At 46.6% G+C, this 24,225-nt stretch overlaps 1 protein-coding gene across 1 annotated transcript in view; it reads left to right on the top strand.

The window, feature by feature from the left end:
- LOC118373843 (sodium-dependent neutral amino acid transporter SLC6A17-like) overlaps nt 1-24,225 on the top strand; it is a 73,215-nt gene that overhangs the window by 10,956 nt on the left and 38,034 nt on the right. Inside the window, exons 2-5 of the mRNA XM_052481459.1 lie at nt 3,042-3,457; nt 7,859-8,016; nt 21,816-21,945; nt 23,270-23,451. Of these exons, the coding sequence (XP_052337419.1) occupies nt 3,160-3,457; nt 7,859-8,016; nt 21,816-21,945; nt 23,270-23,451 (768 nt within the window). The 5' untranslated portion in view covers nt 3,042-3,159. The remainder of the gene's footprint in view (nt 1-3,041; nt 3,458-7,858; nt 8,017-21,815; nt 21,946-23,269; nt 23,452-24,225) is intronic.

Here is a 24,225-nt window from a genome sequence, read left to right as displayed (position 1 = left end):
TGTCCTTAATTAACCTCTTAAGTCGACCCTCTACTTTTTTGAACATTCTGTTAAAAATCGCGCAACATTTCAGCGCCCTGCTACTCGTGCCAGGAATATAGTATATGCATATGATTAGTATGTGTGGATAGAAAACACTCAGACGTTTATAAAACTGGTTAAATCACGGCTGTGACTATAACAGAACGTGCGTTTCATCGAAAAGTGCAGGAAAATCTGATCACTGAAAGTGGAAACATATATCCATGCGCCACTTCAACCGATTGATAAAGGCGAACCACATTAAATGCGGCCGAGGTTGCAATACCTACAGCTTCCACACGATGTCAACAGTCTTGTCATTTGCCTAGGCTCTGTTTCTTGGTCAAACGAAGAAGAGACAGCCCATTTCTTCAGGTCTCCGACCGGATATTTTGGTTGAGATTTACCCGGACATTAACCAGACGTACCCCTATAGAATATACATCGCCTCGTGATCAATTTGATCGCTTATTAACGTTTACTAATACCTAAAGTTGCATTACAAAAGTATTTTGAAGTGTTTTGTGAAAGTTTATCGTCAACTTTTTTAATTTTAAAAAATGACGTTACGTTATAAAACGCTATTTTTTTTCGTTGATCACACAGTCTTCATAGATCGATATCTAGGCTATATATGGACCGATTTAATCGAAAAAAAGACCCAATAGTGATTATGGGACATCTAGGAGTGCCAACAAAGAAGATGGTCAAAGGTAATGAATGTTTTATATTTATTTGTGCGTTTTGTGTAGCGCCGACTATGCTAATTATTTTGTTTACGTCCCCTGCGGGTCTTTTGGGGTGTTACATGCTATCAGATAATAGCTTCTCATGCTTTCGCCGAAAAGCATTTTAAAAATCTGACTTGTTGCCTGGATTCACAACGAGTGTAGCTTTAATTCAATACCCTGCATGTGTATTTTAATGAACGTTTGAGTTTTAACTAGTACTATTAGCATTTAGCGTAGCGCATTTGCATTTCCAGATGTCTAGATGGGACGCCTGCGTGTCAGGTAGGAGCAAGAGGTTAAACACACCAGCCAGCTGGTCTGCGCATGCACTGAGGACACGGCTATGGATGCCATCTGGGCCGGCAGCCTTGCGAGGGTTAAAATATTTAAATGTTTTACTCACGTTGGCCGGGGTGGCCGGGGAGAGCATGCAGGTTTTGGTAACGGGCCGTGTCAGTGGCACTGTATTGTCCTCAAAGCGAGCAAAGAAGTTGTTTAATTTGTCTGGGAGCAAGACGCTGGTGTCCGCGACTGGGCTGGTTTTCTTTTTGTAATCCGTGATTGACTGTAGACCCTGCCACATACGTCTCGTGTCTGAGCCGTTGAATTGCGACTCTACTTTGTCTCTATACTGACGCTTAGCTTGTTTGATTGCCTTGCGAACGGAATAGCTAAACTGTTTGTATTCGGTCATGTTTCCGGTCTCCTTGCCATGATTAAAACCAGTGGTTTGCACTTTCAGTTTTGCGTGAATGCTGCCATCAGGCCACGGTTTCTGGTTGGGGAATGTTTTAATAGTCACCTTGTGTACAACATCACTGATGCACTTGGCTAGTAAACTCGCTCACCGAATCAGCGTATACATCAATGTTGTTGTCTCAGGCTATCCGGAACATATCCCAGTCCACGTGATCGAAGCAATCTTGAAGCGTGGAATCCGATTGGTCGGACCAGCGTTGGAACAGACCCCAGCATGGGCGTTTCTGTCTATAGGCTGGGAGCTACAAAATGGAGTCGTGGTCAGATTTGCCAAAAGGGACTATAGGACTTGTTTTACTGTGGATATAGACATTTTTGTAGCTGTTTCCTCCAGCATTTTCACAAGGTACTCTGCTGCTGTTCTGTGATTGATTTGCACTTCTCGCACCAACGTACGTTCATCTCTAGGAGACAGAACGCGTTTCCTTCCTGAGCTGTATGACGGCTGCATGGTCCCACGGTGTTTATACTTGCGTACTATTGTTTGTACAGATGAACGTGGTACCTTCAGGCGTTTGGAAATTGCTCCCAAGGATGAGCCTGACTTGTGGAGGTCGACAATCTTTTTTCTTAGGTCTTGGCTGATTTCTTTTGATTTTCCCATGATGTCAAGCACAGAGGCACTGAGGTAGGCCTTGAAATACATCCACAGGTACACCTCCAATTGACACAAATGATGTCAATTAGCCTATCAGAAGCTTCTAAAGCCATGACATAATTTTCAGGAATTGTCCAAGCTGTTTAAAGGTCCAGTCAACTTAGTGTATGTAAACTTCTGACCCACTGGAATAATACAGTGAATTATAAGTGAAATAATCTGTCTGCCAACAATTGTTGGAAAAATTACTTGTGTCATGCAGAAAGTAGATGTCCTAACCGACTTGCCAAAACTATAGTTTGATAACAATAAATCTGTGGAGTGGTTGATAAATGAGTTTTAATGACTCCAACCTAAGTGTATGTAAACTTCCAACTTCAACTGTATAGCACAGACCCCTCCCCCCCATCAGATGTACTGGCTAAACCAACAACATAGCATCCCTCTGAGGAAGGGACAGGAAAGGAGCTACTGACTTGTCAAGCAGCCAGTCAGCCGACCACCCCAAGCAGCCAACCAACCAACCAGAGATTAGAGGGTTTTACACAGTCTCCCTCCACAAAGTTACATTCAATTGCCCAATGCCGTTAGCTCAGGCGATTTCCATTCATACTCAATTTCTAGACAAATCTCCTTTAGCTATTACCTTAGACCTGGCATAATTAATGGGACTGACATAAATACAGCTGAATCATGCTGAAATGTTAGGCTCTTTGATCAAAACTACTGTGGTTTTAAAGAGCCCATACAGGAGGGGAGAGGAGACTGCTGTGGATAGGGTGTCTGTATTTGTCTAGTTGCATAAAGATATAGACATTGAGCTTTTGTCGCTGTAAATTATCTGTGTTTCATTACAGAGACATATTTCCATGTCTGATTGTTTAGGACATAGAAAGATTTATCTAACCAACTCGTAACTTGTCTCTTTCCAGGTTCAAGACAAAAAAACATCTTTACGCCTCTATCTGTGGAATCTACCTTTTGACCATCTCTGACCCCTTCTGACATCGTACCCCTGACCCTAGACCACCCTCACCATCCACCGCCACCATGCCTAAAAACAGCAAGGTGACCCTGGGACTCCCTCACAGTGATCCCGTCACTGAGTCAGTGGCGGACCTCCTGACCCTGGCCGAGCCCCTGGACTATAAGAGCAGCCGGATGAGTATGGGTCTCAGCCCCGGGGCCCAGCCGGCCATGGGCAAGGGCCTGCTGCCTTCTCCAGGGGACGAGGAGGGGAGGCCGGCCTGGAACAGCAAGCTGCAGTACATCCTGGCCCAGGTCGGGTTCTCTGTGGGGCTGGGCAATGTCTGGAGGTTCCCCTACCTGTGTCAGAAGAACGGAGGAGGTGGGTAACGCTGGGGAATCTGGGTATTGTACTTAGTTACTGGTGGGGATTCTGGATAGTGTAGTCACAGGGGGGATATGGGAACCTTAGTCTTTGTCGGGATTATCTGTGGGGCTGGGAAATATTTGGAGGATCCCCTACCTGTGTCACAAGAACAGAGGAGGTGGGTTCTGGGTATTGTAGTCACTCTTGGAGTGGGGAGATATGGATACTGTTGTCACTAGTGGGGATTATGGATACTGTTTTTTTCGGTGGGGATGGGCTTCCCTATAGGCCTCGCTATCGTATATGAGGTTCCCCTACCTAGGCCGGAAGAATGGAGGAGCTGGGTATTGTAGTCACCGGAGATTCTGGGCACTGTAGTCAATCTGCATACTGTAATTACTAGTGAGGGTTTTTTGGAACTCTCACTAGTAATTACTAGCAGTTACTGTGTTATAATAATGATGATGATAATGACGATCATGAAGACCCATGCTGTGTTTACTATGTATGTATCAGAACACGCTCATCATTTACAGCTTTACAAGGCTTTACAGGTTTAAAAGGCTTTACAGCTTTACAAGGCTTGAGAAAGTGCAGTTTGTTTTGATGTCACCAGTCATCCCAGGCTGGTGGAGAAATGGTGGGGGGTAAGAGCATCACATCTCTCGACAAGGCGGGTCATTGTCCTGGCAGACTGGACAGGTGTGAAATAGCAGGCAGTTGTAGCTGTCACTATTCACATTTTCTATGGTGTAGTAACAGGCTGAGTCAGGGAACATCCAATAGGTGACCCTGAGCATCTTGTTCACTTGTTACAACAAGGATAAACATGGTGAAGTACTATAATACATTTGACTTCAAAGATATACTGCCCTTGGCTATACTAGTACTATAATACCCTAGTATCCCCTAGTACAGTGTTTCCCAAAACACGAGGGGATGGAAGGTGGGTGCGGGTCCCCCCTCCGTCTTAAAATCATTGAATAAATATATATATGTATATATATTATGGTTACATACAGTATATACATACAGTAGCAGTCAAAGGTTTGGACACACCTACTCATTCAAGAGTTTTTCTGTATTTTTACTATTTTCTACATAGTGAAGACATCAAAACTATGAAATAACACATGGAATCATGTAGTAATTTAAAAAAATGTAAATATATTTTATCTTTGAGATTTGAGATTAGCCACCCTTTGCCTTGATGACATATTTGCACACTCTTGGCATTCTCTCAACCAGCTTCACCTGGAATGCTTTTCCAACAGTCTTGAAGGAGTTTCCACATATGCTGAACACTTGTTGTCTGCTTTTCCTTCACTCTGCGGTCCAACTCACCCCAAACCATCTCAATTGTCTGGTGATTGTGGAGGACTGGTCATCTGATGCAGCACTCTATCACTCTCCTTCTTGGTCAAATAGCCTTTACACTGCCTGGAGGTGTGTTGGGTCATTGTCCTGTTGAAAAACAAATGATAGTCCCACTAAGCACAAACCACATGGGATTGCGTATCGCTGTAAAATGCTGTGGTAGCCATGCTGGTTAAGTGTGCCTTGAATTCTAAGTAAATCAAGACAGTGTCACCAGCAAAGCACACCCACACCATCACACCTCCTTCTCCATGCTTCAATGGTGGGAACCACACATGCATAGATCATCCGTTCACCTACTCTGCGTCTCACAAAGACACAGCGGTTGGAACAAAAAAATTCAAATCAGACAAAAGGACAGATTTTCACCGGTCTAATGTCAATTTTTTGTGTTTCTTGCCCAAAACAAGTCTGTTCTTCTTATTGGTGTCCTTTAGTAGTGGTTTCTTTGCAGCAGTTCGGCTATGAAGGCCTGATTCACACAGTCTCCTCTGAACAGTTGTTGAGATGTGTCTTTTATTTGTGAAGCATTTATTTGGGCTGCAATGTGAGGTGCAGTTAACTCTAATGAACTTATCCTCTGCAGCAGATGTAACTCTGGGTCTTCCTTTCCTGTGGCGGTCCTCATGAGAGCCAGTTTCATTACAGCGCTTGATGGTTTTTGGCGACTGCACTTGAAGAAACTTTGAAAGTTCTTGAAATGTTCAGGATTGACTGACCTTCATGTCTTAAAGTAATGATGGACTGTCGTTTCTCTTATCTTATTTGAGCTGTTCTTGCCAGAATATGGACCGGGTCTTTTACCAAATAAGGCTATATTCTGTATACCACTCTAACCTTATCACAACACTCAATGCAGCTTCAAATGCATTAAGAAAGAAATTCCTGATATTTGAAATGCATTCCAGGTGACTAAATCATTAAGTTGGTTGAGACAATACCAAGAGTGTGCAAAGATGTCATCAAGGAAAAGGGTGGCTACTATATATAATATACATTTTGATTTGATTAACACTCTTTTGTTACTACATGATTCCATATGTGTTACTTCAATGTAGAAAATAGTAAAAATAAAGAAAAACACTTCATGAGTAGGTGTTTTATAGATATATATATAATGTTTTTGAGGAACTCAGTCAGTCTCAACTTACTCTTGAAAGTCGTGTGCCATCAGGTGCCATTTCTAAACTGTTGTGTCCCAGTGAAACCTGACACCGTGGTAGCCTGTAACCTCAAGTCCAGGCTTGTCCTAGTGATGATTGATTCTGATGCTCCTTGACAACCCATTTGTGTCTCCTCTCCTCTCCCCTCTTCTCCTCTCCTCTCCTCTCGTCTCCTCTCCTCTCCTCTCGTCTCGTCTCGTCTCCTCTCCTCTCGTCTCCTCTCGTCTCCTCACCTCTCATCTCCTCTCCTCTCGTCTCCTCTCCTCTCTTCTCTTCTCGTCTCCTCTCCTCTCGTCTCCTCTCCTCTCGTCTCTCTCTCCTCACCTCTCATCTCTCCTCTCTCTCCTCTCCTCTCCTCTCGTCTCCTCACCTCTCATCTCGTCTCTCCTCTCGTCTCCTCTCGTCTCCTCACCACTCATCTCCTCTCCTCTCCTCACCTCTCATCTCCTCTCATCTCGTCTCCTCTCCTCACCTCGTCTCCTCTCCTCTCCTCCTCTCATCTCCTCTCCTCTCCTCTCCTCTCATCTCATCTCCTCTCCTCTCATCTCATCTCATCTCGTCTCCTCACCTCTCCTCTCGTCTCGTCTCATCTCCTCTCCTCTCCTCTCCTCACCTCACATCTCCTCTCCTCTCGTCTCCTCTCATCTCATCTCCTCTCGTCTCCTCTCCTCACCTCTCCTCACCTCTCCTCTCCTCTCGTCTCCTCTCATCTCCTCTCCTCACCTCTCATCTCCTCTCCTCTCATCTCGTCTCCTCTCCTCTCATCTCCTCTTCTCTCATCTCCTCTCCTCTCATCTCCTCTCGTCTCGTCTCCTCTCCTCTCCTCTCCTCTCGTCTCGTCTCCTCTCGTCTCGTCTCCTCTCCTCTCCTCTCTCTCTCTCTTCATCCTTCATGTTCTCTCTATTCTATTGCCTTTTGATGAAAGGCCAGTAGAGATGACATTGAACAAAGGCTACAGTATTACAGGGCTCAATTACAGCAGCAAAAAGCACCACTATATTATAAAGCCCTCCATCAAAATAATTGTGTTCCAAAGAGTAAAGAGCATTATAAACCTGGGCTTTCGCTCTGCTGTGTTTGGATCCGCACAACCAGTCCAGGCCTCCTAGTCCCAGGTGTGTTATTACTGGGATTTGTTTTCTGGTCTCCTGGAATAGCAGCAGCAAGTGAGAGTTGGCTGGCAGCCAAGGTTGTGTTGATTAGGGTATTCATTAGGGTGCAAATGTGTTGTTTGTGAGTGTATGACGATGCTCTGTGTGCTCAGTGGAGCTAAAAGAGGGAGAGTAGAGATGTACAGTTTAGTGCAAGACAGAGGGAGACAGGAAGTGGTGAGGCTGCAGAAGGCAGAGAGAGACAGGAATTGGTGAGGCTGCAGAAGGCAGAGAGAGACAGGAAGTGGTGAGGCTGCAGAAGGCAGAGAGAGACAGGAAGTGGTGAGGCTGCAGAAGGCAGAGAGAGACAGGAAGTGGTGAGGCTGCAGAAGGCAGAGAGAGACAGGAAGTGGTGAGGCTGCAGAAGGCAGAGAGAGACAGGAATTGGTGAGGCTGCAGAAGGCAGAGAGAGACAGGAAGTGGTGAGGCTGCAGAAGGCAGAGAGAGACAGGAAGTGGTGAGGCTGCAGAGGTAGGATAATAGAAAACATGACCATGACAAACCAGTCTGTCTTTTTTGCTTGAGACATTTCTTTCAATGTGAAATATAGTGTTCTAGGCTTTTCCTTCCATCCAGAAGGCTGTTTCAATTTTACCTTTACTGACTTGTACCTAACCTTCTTCCTCTTCATTCTCCCTATCCTTCTCATTCCTCTTTCTTCCACTTCTCCTTCCCATTCACTCTTCCCCTCCCCCATCCCCTCCCTCCCCCCCTTCCTCTCTCAGGTGCGTACCTGGTCCCGTACTTCATCCTCCTCATCCTCATCGGGATCCCTCTGTTCTTCCTGGAACTGGCGGTGGGACAGAGGATTAGGAGAGGCAGCATTGGGGTGTGGAACTACGTTTACCCTCAGCTAGGAGGCATCGGTGTCTCCAGTCTAATGGTGAGAGGCTTGCACACACACACTAAAGGACTGTGGCGGTCATGACATTTTGTCAGCTGGTGAATGTCGTGCAAATAACTGCTGGTCTCGTGGTACATGACCGTTAATTACAATAAACACGTTTAGCATCATGCGGACCTTTAGCACATTTACGTTTTTAAAAGTCTAATACATCCATTTGAATGTAGCCTACACCATCACTCAATAAATCCATTATTTATTTAAGCAGGTTTAAAGAAATGTTATGATATGAAGAAAATTGTACCTATTTCAGAAGAACAGAATAGCATATTCTGAGACGACCTTGTGTTGGGCCCTGATCTATGGCTATGCCATAGGCTGTGGGCTACGTTAGTTAATTTAGCAGACACAATTGGTTTTCATTCTTGTAGTATCATTTTATAGTAAAAATAATATAATTGAACATAGCTGAATAAAATATAAAATATAGTTTTTTCCCAAACGATTTCCGAGGGAATAATATAATAAAGCCTACTAATGTACAGTACACACCTACTCATTCAAGAGTTTCTTTATTTTTACTATTTTCTAAATCAAATCAAATCAAATCAAATTTATTTATATAGGTGTACATCAGCTGATATCTCAAAGTGCTGTACAGAAACCCAGCCTAAAACCCCAAACAGCAAACAATGCAAAAGGTGTAAAGAGCATGGTGGCTAGGCAAAAAACTCTAGAAACCAAACCAGAGAAGAAACCAGAGAGGAACCAGGCTCGTGGGGTGGCCAGAATGGTCAAGGCTGTGCCGGGTACAATTATCCAGAAAACAGATGCTAGGGTCAAAACCAGCAGGATTAATAAAAGGCAGAACAGTTGAAAAAGCAGCAGAGGTGGAATGGGGACAGCAAAGCCATCTCAGGTTGTCCTGGGAAACTGTCCAAGGCAAACAGGTCCACGAGAGACAGGAAACACAGGGATAAATACACTGGGGAAAATGGACACCTCTTTTGGCTGTGGGGTGGAAATCACAAGAACAGGTGAAGATGTTCAAATGTTCATAAATGACCCAGCATGTCTGAATAATAGTAACCCAGAACAGTTGAAACTCCAGCATGAGCATGGCCAGGTGGACTGGGGACAGCAAGGAGTCCCATGTCAGGTAGTCCTGGGACATGGTCCAGGGCCCAGGCCGTATGAAACTGGCAGCAGCATGGGAGGTGGACTGGGGAAAGCAAGGAGTCATCATGTCAGTGAGACTGGGGCATGGTCCTAGGGCTCTGGTCCACATGGAAAGTAGGATGGATACATTGTAGAATTATCATGACACAAGGTGAGACACAAGATGGACACAGTGGAAGATGGTTGGAGTCTGGAGATGTTAATTAATCCAAAAGGATAGGGGAGACATGGTTGTGGACAGGCAAAAAGGTCAAAACCAGATCAGAGCCCAATGCAGCCAGTGGAGGCTCGTGGTCAAGGCAGGCAGAATGGTCCGCAGGTCAAAGTCCAGAAACAGGCTGGGTCAAAACCAGGAGGATTAGAAAAGGAGAAATGCAAAAAGCAGGAGAATGGACAAACATCTGGTTGACTTGGAAATATACAAGACCTCCTGCTCAGAGAGAAGAAACACAGGGATGAATACACTGGGGAGCACCTGGAGGGGGGAGACAGTCACAAGGCAGAACAGGGAAGGGTGTACCCCACCTGTCGTCCACCCAGCATACCAGTGGCTGACTCCAGGTAGTGGGATTGGCAATGAGGCCAGGTCCAGGATGTCTTTAGTGGTTTCCAGGTCTTGGTTGGCTCGCTCCGACTGACTGTTGGTTTGGGGATGGAATCCGGATGACAGGCTGGCCGACGGACCAATAAGGGTGCAGAATGCCTTCCAGAACTGAGACGAGAACTGAGGACCCCGATCAGAGACCATGTCTACCGGGAGTCCGTGGATCCGGAAGACATGCTGCGTCATAAGCTGAGCCGTCTCCTTGGCAGAAGGTAGTTTGGGGGGAGAGATGAAATGGGCGGCCTTGGAAAACTGGTCGACTACCGTCAGAATGACAGTGTTGCCATCAGAGGAAGCCCAGTGACAAAGTCCAGAGATATATGAGACCAGGGACGATGAGGGACCAGTAGTGGCTGCAGGAGGACAGAAGGAGCTTGCCGTGGTGTCTTGTTTTGAGCACACACTGGGCATGCGGCGACGAAGGCTGAGACATCAGGAACCATTGTGGGCCACCAGAAGCGTTGTCGAAGGAAGGCTGGTGTACGACGGGACCCTGGATGACAGGTCAGCCTGGAGGAATAAGCCCATTCCAGGAACCGGGACTGGACTGGATTAGGGACAAAAATCTGGTTAGCCAGGCTCCCTTCAGGTCCAGGCTGGGATCGTTGTGCCTTGTGGATCAGGTTCTCAATACCCCAATCCACAGTGGCAGCAAGGCATGAGGTAGGGAGAATGGTTTCAGAGGTCGAGGGTGTGGCAAAGGAACTGTATAGGCGGAGAGAGCGTCAGGCTTCATATTCTTTGACCCTGGGCAGTAGGAAATGCTGAAGTTGAATCTGGTAAACAAGTGGGCCCACCGTGTCTGCCTGGAGTTGAGGCGCTTGGCTGTACGGAGATATTCCAGGTTTTTATGGTCGGTTCAGACCAGGAATGGCTGTTCTGCTCCTTCCGGCCAGTGCCTCTACTATTCCAATGCCATCTTCACCGCCCCAGGAGTTCTCGGTTGCCAACATCGTAGTTCCTTTCAGCAGGATTGAGACGATGGGACAGGAAGGCACAGGGATGAAGCTTCTGGTCCTGGGCAGATCGCTGGGACAGGATGGCCCCCACTCCAACAACCGAAGCATCCACTTCCACCACAAATTGACGCGAGGGGTCCAGATGGATGAGGATGGGTGCTGTTGTGAACAGATGTTTCAGGTCCACAAAGGCTTTGTCGACATCTGGAGACCATTTGAACGGCAAATACACTGGGGAAAATCAGCGACACCTGGAGAGGGTGGAGACAATCACAAGGACAGGTGAAACAGATCCGGGCGTGACAAGAATCATTGTGAAGACATCAAAACTATGAAATAACACATATGGAATCATGTAGTAACCAAAAAAGTGTTAAACAAATCAAATATGTTTTATATTTTAGATTCTTCAAAGTAGTCACCCTTTGCCTCGATGACAGCTTTGCACACTCTTGGCAAAAAAGCAAACTGCGGCTCCATCCTTCATTGAGGCAGATGGCTTGTTCCTAACAAAACCCCTTGGTATTGCCAACCACTTGAATAACTTATTTGTTGACAAGATTAGCAAACTTAGGCCTGAAATGCAAACAACAAATGCTAAGCCTTCAGCACTGTAGTTTTGAGTTGTACAAAGTGGGTGAGGAAGAGGTGAAACAATTGTAGCTGTCTATGAATGAGGACAAACCACCTGGTACCCACAAAGGTTGGCACACAGTTCAGACACTCATCGGTACAAGACATGTAACCAGAGGTCTCGTCATAGTTCCCAGGTTGAGAACAGAGGCTGGGAATCACACGTTATTTAAATAGAGCCATGACTACATGAAACTTTATGTCATCCCAGGTAACTCAAGCTAGCAATAAAACCAGATAAAATAATACTTTACTGCACAAACGGGACTGTATTTTATAAATATTTTTATTATAATTTGCCCTGTATTATGTATTAGACCTAGATCATGTGTGTATTAAATGTATGTATTTCAGTCCTTGACTAATAGTGTTCTGTACTATGTCTTATGTCATCTTTCATGTGGACCCCAAGAAGAGTACGGCTAATGGGGGATCCCATTACAAGTACAAAATGCCAAATATGCCTTCTGGCAACGCAAGAATAGAATAGTTTATTGTTCTCCAATGAGCAGCCAAGTCTGTCTCAAACATATACCATTCACCAGGACACGAAACAGCAGTTTTGATGTCATTGTCTCAGTTTACCTGACAGACGTGTGGTCTGATGAAACATTTTGCGTCCCTCAGAAGGCCTACCCACATTAGTGTCTCTAGAGAGTTCAAAGTAGACTGACATACAGACGTCAGCACTACCAGTCGCTTTCATCTGTCAAATGTCACACTCCTCAATCCTCAGTACTCTCAGGCAGAGGCTTCTGTCCAGGAGAAGATGTGCACTCTGGATGTCTATGTTGCTATGTGGCTAACTGAAGGACCAAGAGGCTAGCCTGTCTGTCAAATACAGTTGACTTTAGAGCTCAGGTCACTCACCACAATCACATCTGCAATGTCCACAGTCAGCCAGCCAGCCAGTCAGTCAGCGAGTCAGTCAGCCAAACAGTCAGTGAGTCAGCCAGCCAGTCAGTCAGTCAGCCAGTCAGTCAGTCAGCCAAACAGTCAGTGAGTCAGCCAGTGGGTCAGTCAGCTAGTGAGTCAGTCAGCCAGAAAGTCAGTGAGTCAGTCAGCCAGTCAGTCTGTAGTCAGTCATTCAGTCAGTGAGTCAGCCAAACAGTCAGTGAGTCAGCGAATCAGCCATTCAGTGAGTCAGTCAGTGAGTACGCAAATCAGTCAGCCAGTCAGTCAGTGAGTCAGCCAAACAGTCAGTGAGTCAGCGAGTCAGTCAGCTAGTGAGTCAATCAGCCAGTGAGTCAGTTAGTCAGTCAGTCAGACTTTAGATCTCAGGGCACTCACCACACTCACATCTGCTACAGCCAGCCAGTCAGTCAGTGAGTGACTCAGTGAGTGAGTCAGTCACTCAGTGAGTCATTCAGTAAGTCAGTCAGTAAGTCGGTGAGTCTTGTGTCTGTGAGTCAGTCAGCCAGTCAGTCAGCCAGTCAGTCAGCCAAACAGTCAGTGAGTCAGTCAGCCAGTGAGTCAGTCAGTCTGTGAGTCAGCCAGCCAGTCAGTCAGACTTTAGATCTCAGGGCACTCACCACACTCACATCTGCTACAGCCAGCCAGTCTGTCAGTGGTGACTCAGTGAGTGAGCTCAGTCACTCAGTGAGTCATTCAGTAAGTCAGTCAGTAAGTCGGTGAGTCTTGTGTCTGGGTCAGTCAGCCAGTCAGTCAGCCAGTCAGTCAGCCAAACAGTCAGTGAGTCAGTCAGCCAATGAGTCAGTCAGTCTGTGAGTCAGCCAGCCAGTCAGTCAGACTATAGATCTCAGGGCACTCACCACACTCACATCTGCTACAGCCAGCCAGTGAGTCAGTGAGTGACTCAGTGAGTGAGTCAGTCATCAGTGAGTCATTCAGTAAGTCAGTCAGTAAGTCGGTGAGTCTTGTGTCTGTGAGTCAGTCAGCCAGTCAGTCAGCCAGTCAGTCAGCCAAACAGTCAGTGAGTCAGTCAGCCAATGAGTCAGTCAGTCTGTGAGTCAGCCAGCCAGTCAGTCAGACTTTAGATCTCAGGGCACTCACCACACTCACATCTGCTACAGCCAGCCAGTCAGTCAGTGAGTGACCAGTGAGTGAGTCAGTCACTCAGTGAGTCATTCAGTAAGTCAGTCAGTAAGTCGGTGAGTCTTGTGTCTGTGAGTCAGTCAGCCAGTCAGTCAGCCAGTCAGTCAGCCAAACAGTCAGTGAGTCAGTCAGCCAGTGAGTCAGTCAGTCTGTGAGTCAGCCAGCCAGTCAGTCAGACTTTAGATCTCAGGGCACTCACCACGCTCACATCTGCTACAGCCAGCCAGTCAGTCAGTGGTCCTTCTGTAGCTCAGTTGGTAGAGCATGGCGCTTGTAACGCCAGGGTAGTGGGTTTGATCCCCGGGACCACCCATACGTAGAATGTATGCACACATGACTGTAAGTCGCTTTGGATAAAAGCGTCTGCTAAATGGCATATATTATTATTATTATTATTATTTATATTATCAGTCGGTGAGTCAGTCAGTGAGCCAGTCAACGAGTCAGTCTGTCAGCCAGTCAGTCAGTCAGTCAGTGAGTCAGTCAGCAAGATAGTCAACCAACCAGTCAATCAGGAGTCAGTCAGTCAGTGACACAGTCAGTCTGTAGTCAGTCAGTCTGTCAGTGAGTCCATTAGTCGGTCAGTCTGTAGTCAGCCAGGCCCATGCAGCCCTGGTCCAGTGAGGTGCTAGCATGGATAATGTAACATAGGCCAACATTTAGTCAGTCAGTGAGTCAGTCCGCCAGTCAGTCAGTGAGTCAGTCCGCCAGTCAGTCAGTGAGTCAGTCAGTGAGTCAATCAGCCATTCAGTCAGCCAGTCAGCCAGCCAGTCAATCAGTCAGCCAATCAGTCAGTCAGCCAGTGAGTCAGTCAGTGAGTCAATCAGCCATTCAGTCAGCCAGTCAGTCAGTCAGCCAGTGAGTCAGTCAGTGAGTCAATCAGCCATTCAGTCAGCCAGTCAGCCAGCCAGTCAATCAGTCAGCCAATCAGTCAGTCAGCCAGTGAGTAAGTCAGTCACTCAGAGTCAGTCAGTAAGTTAATAAGTTAATAAGCCAGTCAGTCAGTCAGGGATTAAGTCAATCAATCAGCGAGTCAGTCTTTCAGTCAGTTAGTGAGTCAGTCAGTCAGTGGCACAGTCAGCCAGTCAACCAGTCAACCAGTCAGTCAGTCAGTCAGTGGCACAGTCAGCCAGTCAACCAGTCAGTCAGTCAGTCAGTCAGTCATTCAGTCAGTCAGTCAGTTAGTGACACAGTCAGTCAGTCACGCAGTCAGTCAGTCAGCCAGTCAACCAGTCAGTCAGTCAGTCAGTTAGTCAGTTAGTCAGTCTGTTAGTGACACAGTCAATCAGTCAGTCACTTAGTCAGTCAGTCAGTCAGCCACGCAGTCAGTTAGTCAGTCAGTTAGTGACACAGTCAGTCAGTCATTCCGTCTGTAGTCAGTCAGTATCTAATAGCTAGCATAGCAATGAAGCATTGTATTGGGCACACATCTTAGAATGAAGCATTGTATTGGGCACACATCTTAGAATGAAGCATTGTATTGGGCACACATCTTAGAATGAAGCATTGTATTGGGCACACATCTTAGAATGAAGCATTGTATTGGACATGCATTCTAAGTAGTATTCTACTATAGCTATTGGAAATTGCAGACAGTGCAGGAGGTCCTATACAGTACTATGCAGTGCTGAGGCAGTGAGGGTTGAGGTGTTAGGTTTGAGGGTTGAGGCGGGAGGACATGAGGCATTGAGGTGTGAAGTGTAAGGTTTGAGGGTTGAGGCGGGAGGGCACGAGGCATTGAGGCGTAAGGTTTGAGGTGTTAGGCTTGAGGGTTGAGGCGGGAGGGCACGAGGCATTGAGGTGTGAGGCGTAAGGTTTGAGGTGTTAGGCTTGAGTTTTGAGGCGTGAGGTTTAAGGCGTGAGGGCCTGAGGCTTGAAGCAGTGAGGCATGAATGTTGAAGCGTGAGGGTTGAGGCTGGATGGTTGAGGCGTGAGGGTTGAGGCGTGAGGTTTGAGGCAGGCGTGAGGCATGAGGGTTGAGGTGTGAGGGTTTCAGGCATGAGGATTGAGGCGTGAGGGTTGAGGTGTGAGGGTTTCAGGCATGAGAGTTGAGGCATGGGGGTTGAGGCAGTGAGGTGTGAGGGTTGAGGCATGAGGGTTTCAGGCATGAAGGTTGAGGGTTGAGGCAGGCTGGATGGACCTGGATGTTTATGTACCTACACTAGCATACCAGGTGAGGCGTTATTCATATTCATACTAGCCTACCACTTAGAATGACACCATTATGCTCCTATTGATATTAGAATGTAACCACTGCAGATAAATCAGTCCCGCAGGCTCTGCTGCAGAGGCAGATAAACAGTCAGCCAGGCTCTGCTGCAGAGGCAGATAAGACAGTCAGCCAGGCCCTGCTGCAGAGGCAGATAGACAGTCAGACAGACCCTGCTGCAGAGGCAGCTAGACAGTCAGCCAGGCTCTGCTGCAGAGGCAGATATACAGTCAGCCAGGCCCTGCTGCAGAGGCAGATAGACAGTCAGCCAGGCTCTGCTGCAGAGGCAGATAGACAGTCAGTCAGGCTCTGCTGCAGAGGCAGATAGACAGTCAGTCAGGCTCTGCTGCAGAGGCAGATAAGACAGTCAGCCAGGCCCTGCTGCAGAGGCAGATAAACAGTCAGCCAGGCCCTGCTGCAGAGGCAGATAAACAGTCAGCCAGGCTCTGCTGCAGAGGCAGATAGACAGTCAGCCAGGCTCTGCTGCAGAGGCAGATAAACAGTCAGCCAGGCCCTGCTGCAGAGGCAGATAGACAGTCAGCCAGGCTCTGCTGCAGAGGCAGATAGACAGTCAGCCAGGCTCTGCTGCAGAGGCAGATAAATCAGTCCCGCAGGCTCTGCTGCAGAGGCAGATAGACAGTCAGCCAGGCCCTGCTGCAGAGGCAGATAGACAGTCAGTCAGGCTCTGCTGCAGAGGCAGATAGACAGTCAGTCAGGCTCTGCTGCAGAGGCAGATAGACAGTCAGTCAGGCTCTGCTGCAGAGGCAGATAAGACAGTCAGCCAGGCCCTGCTGCAGAGGCAGATAAACAGTCAGCCAGGCCCTGCTGCAGAGGCAGATAGACAGTCAGCCAGGCTCTGCTGCAGAGGCAGATAGACAGTCAGCCAGGCCCTGCTGCAGAGGCAGATAGACAGTCAGCCAGGCCCTGCTGCAGAGGCAGATAAGACAGTCAGCCAGGCCCTGCTGCAGAGGCAGATAGACAGTCAGCCAGGCCCTGCTGCAGAGGCAGATAGACAGTCAGCCAGGCTCTGCTGCAGAGGCAGATAGACAGTCAGCCAGGCCCTGCTGCAGAGGCAGATAGACAGTCAGCCAGGCCCTGCTGCAGAGGCAGATAGACAGTCAGCCAGGCCCTGCTGCAGAGGCAGATAGACAGTCAGCCAGGCCCTGCTGCAGAGGCAGATAGACAGTCAGCCAGGCCCTGCTGCAGAGGCAGATAGACAGTCAGCCAGGCTCTGCTGCAGAGGCAGATAGACAGTCAGCCAGGCTCTGCTGCAGAGGCAGATAGACAGTCAGCCAGGCTCTGCTGCAGAGGCAGATAAGACAGTCAGCCAGGCCCTGCTGCAGAGGCAGATAGACAGTCAGCCAGGCTCTGCTGCAGAGGCAGATAGACAGTCAGCCAGGCTCTGCTGCAGAGGCAGATAGACAGTCAGCCAGGCTCTGCTGCAGAGGCAGATAGACAGTCAGCCAGGCTCTGCTGCAGAGGCAGATAGACAGTCAGCCAGGCTCTGCTGCAGAGGCAGATAGACAGTCAGCCAGGCTCTGCTGCAGAGGCAGATAGACAGTCAGCCAGGCCCTGCTGCAGAGGCAGATAGACAGTCAGTCAGGCTCTGCTGCAGAGGCAGATAGACAGTCAGCCAGGCCCATGTAACCTGGGACAGTGAGGGTTGAGATAGGCTGGATGTAACCTGGGACAGTGAGGGTTGATATAGGCTGGATGTAACCTGGGACAGCGAGGGTTGAGATAGGCTGGATGTAACCTGGGACAGTGAGGGTTGAGATAGGTTGGATGTAACCTGGGACAGTGAGGGTTGAGATAGGTTGGATGTAACCTGGGACAGTGAGGGTTGAGATAGGCTGGATGTAACCTGGGACAGTGAGGGTTGAGATAGGCTGGATGTAACCTGGGACAGTGAGGGTTGAGAGTAGGCTGGATGTAACCTGGGACAGTGAGGGTTGAGATAGGCTGGATGTAACCTGGGACAGTGAGGGTTGAGATAGGCTGGATGTAACCTGGGACAGTGAGGGTTGAGATAGGCTGGATGTAACCTGGGACAGTGAGGGTTGAGATAGGCTGGATGTAACCTGGGACAGTGAGGGTTGAGATAGGCTGGAAATAACCTGGGACAGTGAGGGTTGAGATAGGCTGGATGTAACCTGGGACAGTGAGGGTTGAGATAGGCTGGATGTAACCTGGGACAGTGAGGGTTGAGATAGGCTGGATGTAACCTGGGACAGTGAGGGTTGAGATAGGCTGGATGTAACCTGGGACAGTGAGGGTTGAGATAGGCTGGATGTAACCTGGGACAGTGAGGGTTGAGATAGGCTGGATGTAACCTGGGACAGTGAGGGTTGAGATAAGCTGGATGTAACCTGGGACAGTGAGGGTTGAGATAGGCTGGATGTAACCTGGGACAGTGAGGGTTGAGATAGGCTGGATGTAACCTGGGACAGTGAGGGTTGAGATATGCTGGATGTAACCTGGGACAGTGAGGGTTGAGATAGGCTGGATGTAACCTGGGACAGTGAGGGTTGAGATAGGCTGGATGTAACCTGGGACAGTGAGGGTTGAGATAGGCTGGATGTAACCTGGGACAGTGAGGGTTGAGATAGGCTGGATGTAACCTGGGACAGTGAGGGTTGAGATAGGCTGGATGTAACCTGGGACAGTGAGGGTTGAGATAGGCTGAATGTAACCTGGGACAGTGAGGGTTGAGATAGGCTGGATGTAACCTGGGACAGTGAGGGTTGAGATAGGCTGGATGTAACCTGGGACAGTGAGGGTTGAGATAGGCTGGATGTAACCTGGGACAGTGAGGGTTGAGATAGGCTGGATGTAACCTGGGACAGTGAGGGTTGAGATAGGCTGGATGTAACCTGGGACAGTGAGGGTTGAGATAGGCTGGATGTAACCTGGGACAGTGAGGGTTGAGATAGGCTGGATGTAACCTGGGACAGTGAGGGTTGAGATAGGCTGGATGTAACCTGGGACAGTGAGGGTTGAGATAGGCTGAATGTAACCTGGGACAGTGAGGGTTGAGATAGGCTGGATGTAACCTGGGACAGTGAGGGTTGAGATAGGCTGGATGTAACCTGGGACAGTGAGGGTTGAGATAGGCTGGATGTAACCTGGGACAGTGAGGGTTGAGATAGGCTGGATGTAACCTGGGACAGTGAGGGTTGAGATAGGCTGGATGTAGCCTGGGACAGTGAGGGTTGAGATAGGCTGGATGTAGCCTGGGACAGTGAGGGTTGAGATAGGCTGGATGTAACCTGGGACAGTGAGGGTTGAGATAGGCTGGATGTAGCCTGGGACAGTGAGGGTTGAGATAGGCTGGATGTAACCTGGGACAGTGAGGGTTGAGATAGGCTGGATGTAACCTGGGACAGTGAGGGTTGAGATAGGCTGGATGTAACCTGGGACAGTGAGGGTTGAGATAGGCTGGATGTAACCTGGGACAGTGAGGGTTGAGATAGGCTGGATGTAACCTGGGACAGTGAGGGTTGAGATAGGCTGGATGTAACCTGGGACAGTGAGGGTTGAGATAGGCTGGATGTAACCTGGGACAGTGAGGGTTGAGATAGGCTGAATGTAACACCAGGAGCTCCGCTCTGCTCTGGAGCTATAAATACATAGAGGCCTAGAACACACAGAGGACTTTAATTATTCAGAGAAACTTCAGCTGTGGGCTGCCTGAGTGTCTGAGAGTGAATCACAGAGAAAAGCCCATTCATATGATAGCATTTCCTGTGTAGCTTTCTGTTGGTCTTTGCGTGTCGGCCAGGAAAGCCATATGTACGTGTAACCAGCTAGACGACACCACCGTTTGGTTGATGGAAACTCTGATATGCTATGGGTTTCCCAAAACACAGCCCTATCACATAAAAACACAGCCCTATCACATAAAAACACAGCCCTATCACATAATAAAACACAGCCCTATCACATAAAAACACAGTCCTATCACATGAAAACACAGCCCTATCACGTAAAAACACAGTCCTATCACATGAAAACACAGCCCTATCACATAATAAAACACAGCCCTATCACATAAAAACACAGCCCTATCACATAATAAAACACAGCCCTATCACATAAAAACACAGCCCTATCACGTAAAAACACAGCCCTATCACATAAAAACACAGCCCTATCACGTAAAAACACAGTCCTATCACATGAAAACACAGCCCTATCACGTAAAAACACAGCCCTATCACATAAAAACACAGCCCTATCACATAAAAACACAGCCCTATCACGTAAAAACACAGCCCTATCACATAAAAACACAGCCCTATCACATAAAAACACAGCCCTATCACATAAAAAACACAGCCCTATCACATAAAAACACAGCCCTATCACATAAAAAAACACAGCCCTATCACATAAAAACACAGCCCTATCACATAAAAAACACAGCCCTATCACATAAAAACACAGCCCTATCACATAAAAACACAGCCCTATCACATAAAAACACAGCCCTATCACATAAAAACACAGCCCTATCACATAAAAACACAGCCCTATCACATAAAAACACAGCCCTATCACATAAAAACACAGTCCTATCACATAAAAACACAGTCCTATCACATAAAAACACAGTCCTATCACATAAAAACACAGCCCTATCACATAAAAACACAGCCCTATCACATAAAAACACAGCCCTATCACATAAAAACACAGCCCTATCACATAAAAACACAGTCCTATCACATAAAAACACAGTCCTATCACATAAAAACACAGCCCTATCACATAAAAACACAGTCCTATCACATAAAAACACAGCCCTATCACATAAAAAACACAGCCCTATCACATAAAAACACAGCCCTATCACATAAAAACACAGCCCTATCACATAAAAACACAGCCCTATCACATAAAAACACAGCCCTATCACGTAAAAACACAGTCCTATCACATAAAAACACAGCCCTATCACGTAAAAACACAGTCCTATCACATAAAAACACAGCCCTATCACGTAAAAACACAGCCCTATCACATAAAAACACAGTCCTATCACATAAAAACACAGTCCTATCACATAAAAACACAGTCCTATCACATAAAAACACAGCCCTATCACATAAAAACACAGCCCTATCACATAAAAACACAGCCCTATCACATAAAAACACAGCCCTATCACGTAAAAACACAGCCCTATCACATAAAAACACAGCCCTATCACGTAAAAACACAGTCCTATCACATAAAAACACAGCCCTATCACATAAAAACACAGCCCTATCACATAAAAACACAGCCCTATCACATAAAAACACAGTCCTATCACATAAAAACACAGTCCTATCACATAAAAACACAGCCCTATCACATAAAAACACAGCCCTATCACATAAAAACACAGCCCTATCACATAAAAACACAGCCCTATCACATAAAAACACAGTCCTATCACGTAAAAACACAGCCCTATCACATAAAAACACAGCCCTATCACGTAAAAACACAGTCCTATCACATAAAAACACAGCCCTATCACATAAAAACACAGTCCTATCACGTAAAAACACAGTCCTATCACATAAAAACACAGCCCTATCACATAAAAACACAGCCCTATCACGTAAAAACACAGCCCTATCACATAAAAACACAGCCCTATCACATAAAAACACAGTCCTATCACATAAAAACACAGCCCTATCACATAAAAACACAGCCCTATCACATAAAAACACAGTCCTATCACATAAAAACACAGCCCTATCACATAAAAACACAGCCCTATCACATAAAAACACAGCCCTATCACATAAAAACACAGCCCTATCACGTAAAAACACAGTCCTATCACATAAAAACACAGCCCTATCACATAAAAACACAGCCCTATCACATAAAAACACAGCCCTATCACATAAAAACACAGTCCTATCACGTAAAAACACAGCCCTATCACATAAAAACACAGCCCTATCACATAAAAACACAGCCCTATCACATAAAAACACAGCCCTATCACATAAAAACACAGCCCTATCACATAAAAACACAGTCCTATCACATAAAAACACAGCCCTATCACATAAAAACACAGTCCTATCACATAAAAAAATACACCACAAAACAAACATTGTAGTTTGAGCAATGACAGACATTTCTTGGAAGAAGTAAGGATTTGGTTTACCTTTCTCTCTCTGTCTCTCTCCAGGTGTGTGGTTTCGTGGGCCTGTACTACAACGTGATCATCGGCTGGAGTATCTTCTACTTCTTCCAGTCCTTCCAGTACCCGCTGCCCTGGGCAGAGTGCCCAATCAGAGTGGTCAACGGGAGCCAAGCCAGTAAGGTCACACAAGCAGCACAGTTTAGAACAGTACAGCAAATGAGAACACAGCGAGACACAGTACAGCATCCTGTGGCTGTTCCACTGGATGTCATAAGGTGAATGCACCAATTTGTAAGTCGCTCTGGATAAGAGCGTCTGCTAAATGACTTAAATGTAATGTAAATGTAGTATAACACAGAACATCATCAGAGTAGTAATCACTTCATATGACATCGCAGCACGTTATATGACATCATATCACGTCATATAACATCACACAGTACAGCACGTCATATGACATCACAGTACGTCATATGACATCACAGTACGTCATATGACATCACAGCACGTCATATGACATCACAGTACGTCATATGACATCACATCACGTCATATGACATCACAGCACGTCATATGACATCACAGTACGTCATATGACATCACAGCACGTCATATGACATCACAGTACGTCATATGACATCACAGCACATCATATGACATCACATCATATGACATCACAGTACGTCATATGACATCACATCACGTCATATAACATCACAGCACATCATATGACATCACGTCATATGACATCACATCATATAACATCACAGCACATCATATGACATCATATAACATCACAGCACATCATATGACATCACATCATATGACATCACATCATATGACATCACATCATATAACATCACGGTACATAAATGTCAACCACTGTGCAGTACAGCGTGGCTGAGATCTTGGGTACAGCTGAATACACCACACCACGTTACATTTTTGCTACATTGGCCTACTGTAGTTTTCCATTCACTGTGCCTGCTCAGTACTGTATAGTCAACAATACATTACATAAAATAATACGATGTTTTACTGTTATATATAGTGAACAGCTGGTAATCTGCTGGTTGAGCAGAGAGAGGATGAGGTGGGATGCAGTCAGAACAGAGCTGGGATGGCTCTATACTTAATCTGACCAGGCGTGATGCTGCGTACTGTCAGGAGGTATGGCCCAGTCTCTGAGTACCAAGCATGCCCTGTGATGACGGCAGGCAGCACATAGCAATCCAGACAGAGTCAGGGACCTTACGTCAGCATTAGCACGCATTAGCTCTTCCATGTTAGCATGCTAGTCTTAGGTCCCACACTGACCTTATGTTAGCATGCTAGTCTTCGCTCCCACAGCGACCTCTATGCAGATATTAACTATGTATACTTCACAGCTGTATATTTCGTACTTTCTCCCCCCTCTCTGCACACTCCCATATCTCCCTCTCCCCTCCTATCTTCCCCCGTCTCCCTTCTCACCTCCCTCCCTCCGCCCCTCCCTCTAGTCATCGAGCCGGAGTGTGAAAAGTCTTCTGCCACCACCTACTTCTGGTACCGGCAAACCCTGAACATCACCAGCACCATCGAGGACAGCGGAGGCCTCAACTGGAGAATGACCCTGTCCCTGTTCGCCGCCTGGCTCATCGTCTGTCTGGCAGTGATCAAGGGGATCCAGTCATCTGGGAAGGTAACAGGCCGAGAGCTATTATATAGATCTGTGTGTGTGTATACACGTGCATATATGTACTATATATATATACTATCTGAAGGTACTGTATATATACTATCTGAAGGTACTATACATACTATCTGAAGGTATTGTATATATACTATCTGAAAGTACTGTATATATACTATCTGAAAGTACTGTATATATACTATCTGAAGGTACTGTATATATACTATCTGAAAGTACTGTATATATACTATCTGAAAGTACTGTATATATACTATCTGAAAGTACTGTATACAGTGCATTTGGAAAGAATTCAGACTTTTTTATGTTACAGCCTAAAATCGAAATTCTAAAATCGATTAAATGTCTTCATGAATCTACACACAATACCCAACAATGAAAAAGGCAAAAATAGGTTTTTAGACATTTTCTAAAATGTATATATAAAATAAAAACTGAAATATCACATTTATATATTAAGTATTCAGACCCTTTACTCAGTACTTTGTTGAAGCACCTTTTTGGCAGCCATTACAGCCTCGAGTCTTGGGTATGACGCTACCAGCTTGGCACACCTGTATTTGGGAAGTTTCTCCCATTCTTCTCTGCAGATCCTCTCAACCTCTGTTAGGTTGGATGGAGAGAGATGCTGCACAGCTATTTTCAGGTCTCTCAGAGATGTTTGATTGGGTTCAAGTCCGGGCTCTGGCTGGGCCACTCAAGAACATTCAGAGACTTGTCCCGAAACCACTCCTAATTTGTCTTGGCTGTGTGCTTAGGGTCGTT

This window comes from Oncorhynchus keta, chromosome 27 (assembly GCF_023373465.1).
Source record: "Oncorhynchus keta strain PuntledgeMale-10-30-2019 chromosome 27, Oket_V2, whole genome shotgun sequence".
Taxonomy (NCBI): domain Eukaryota; kingdom Metazoa; phylum Chordata; class Actinopteri; order Salmoniformes; family Salmonidae; genus Oncorhynchus; species Oncorhynchus keta.
Note: the sequence above shows the minus strand (reverse complement) of the source record. Positions and strands in the feature narration are given on the sequence as shown.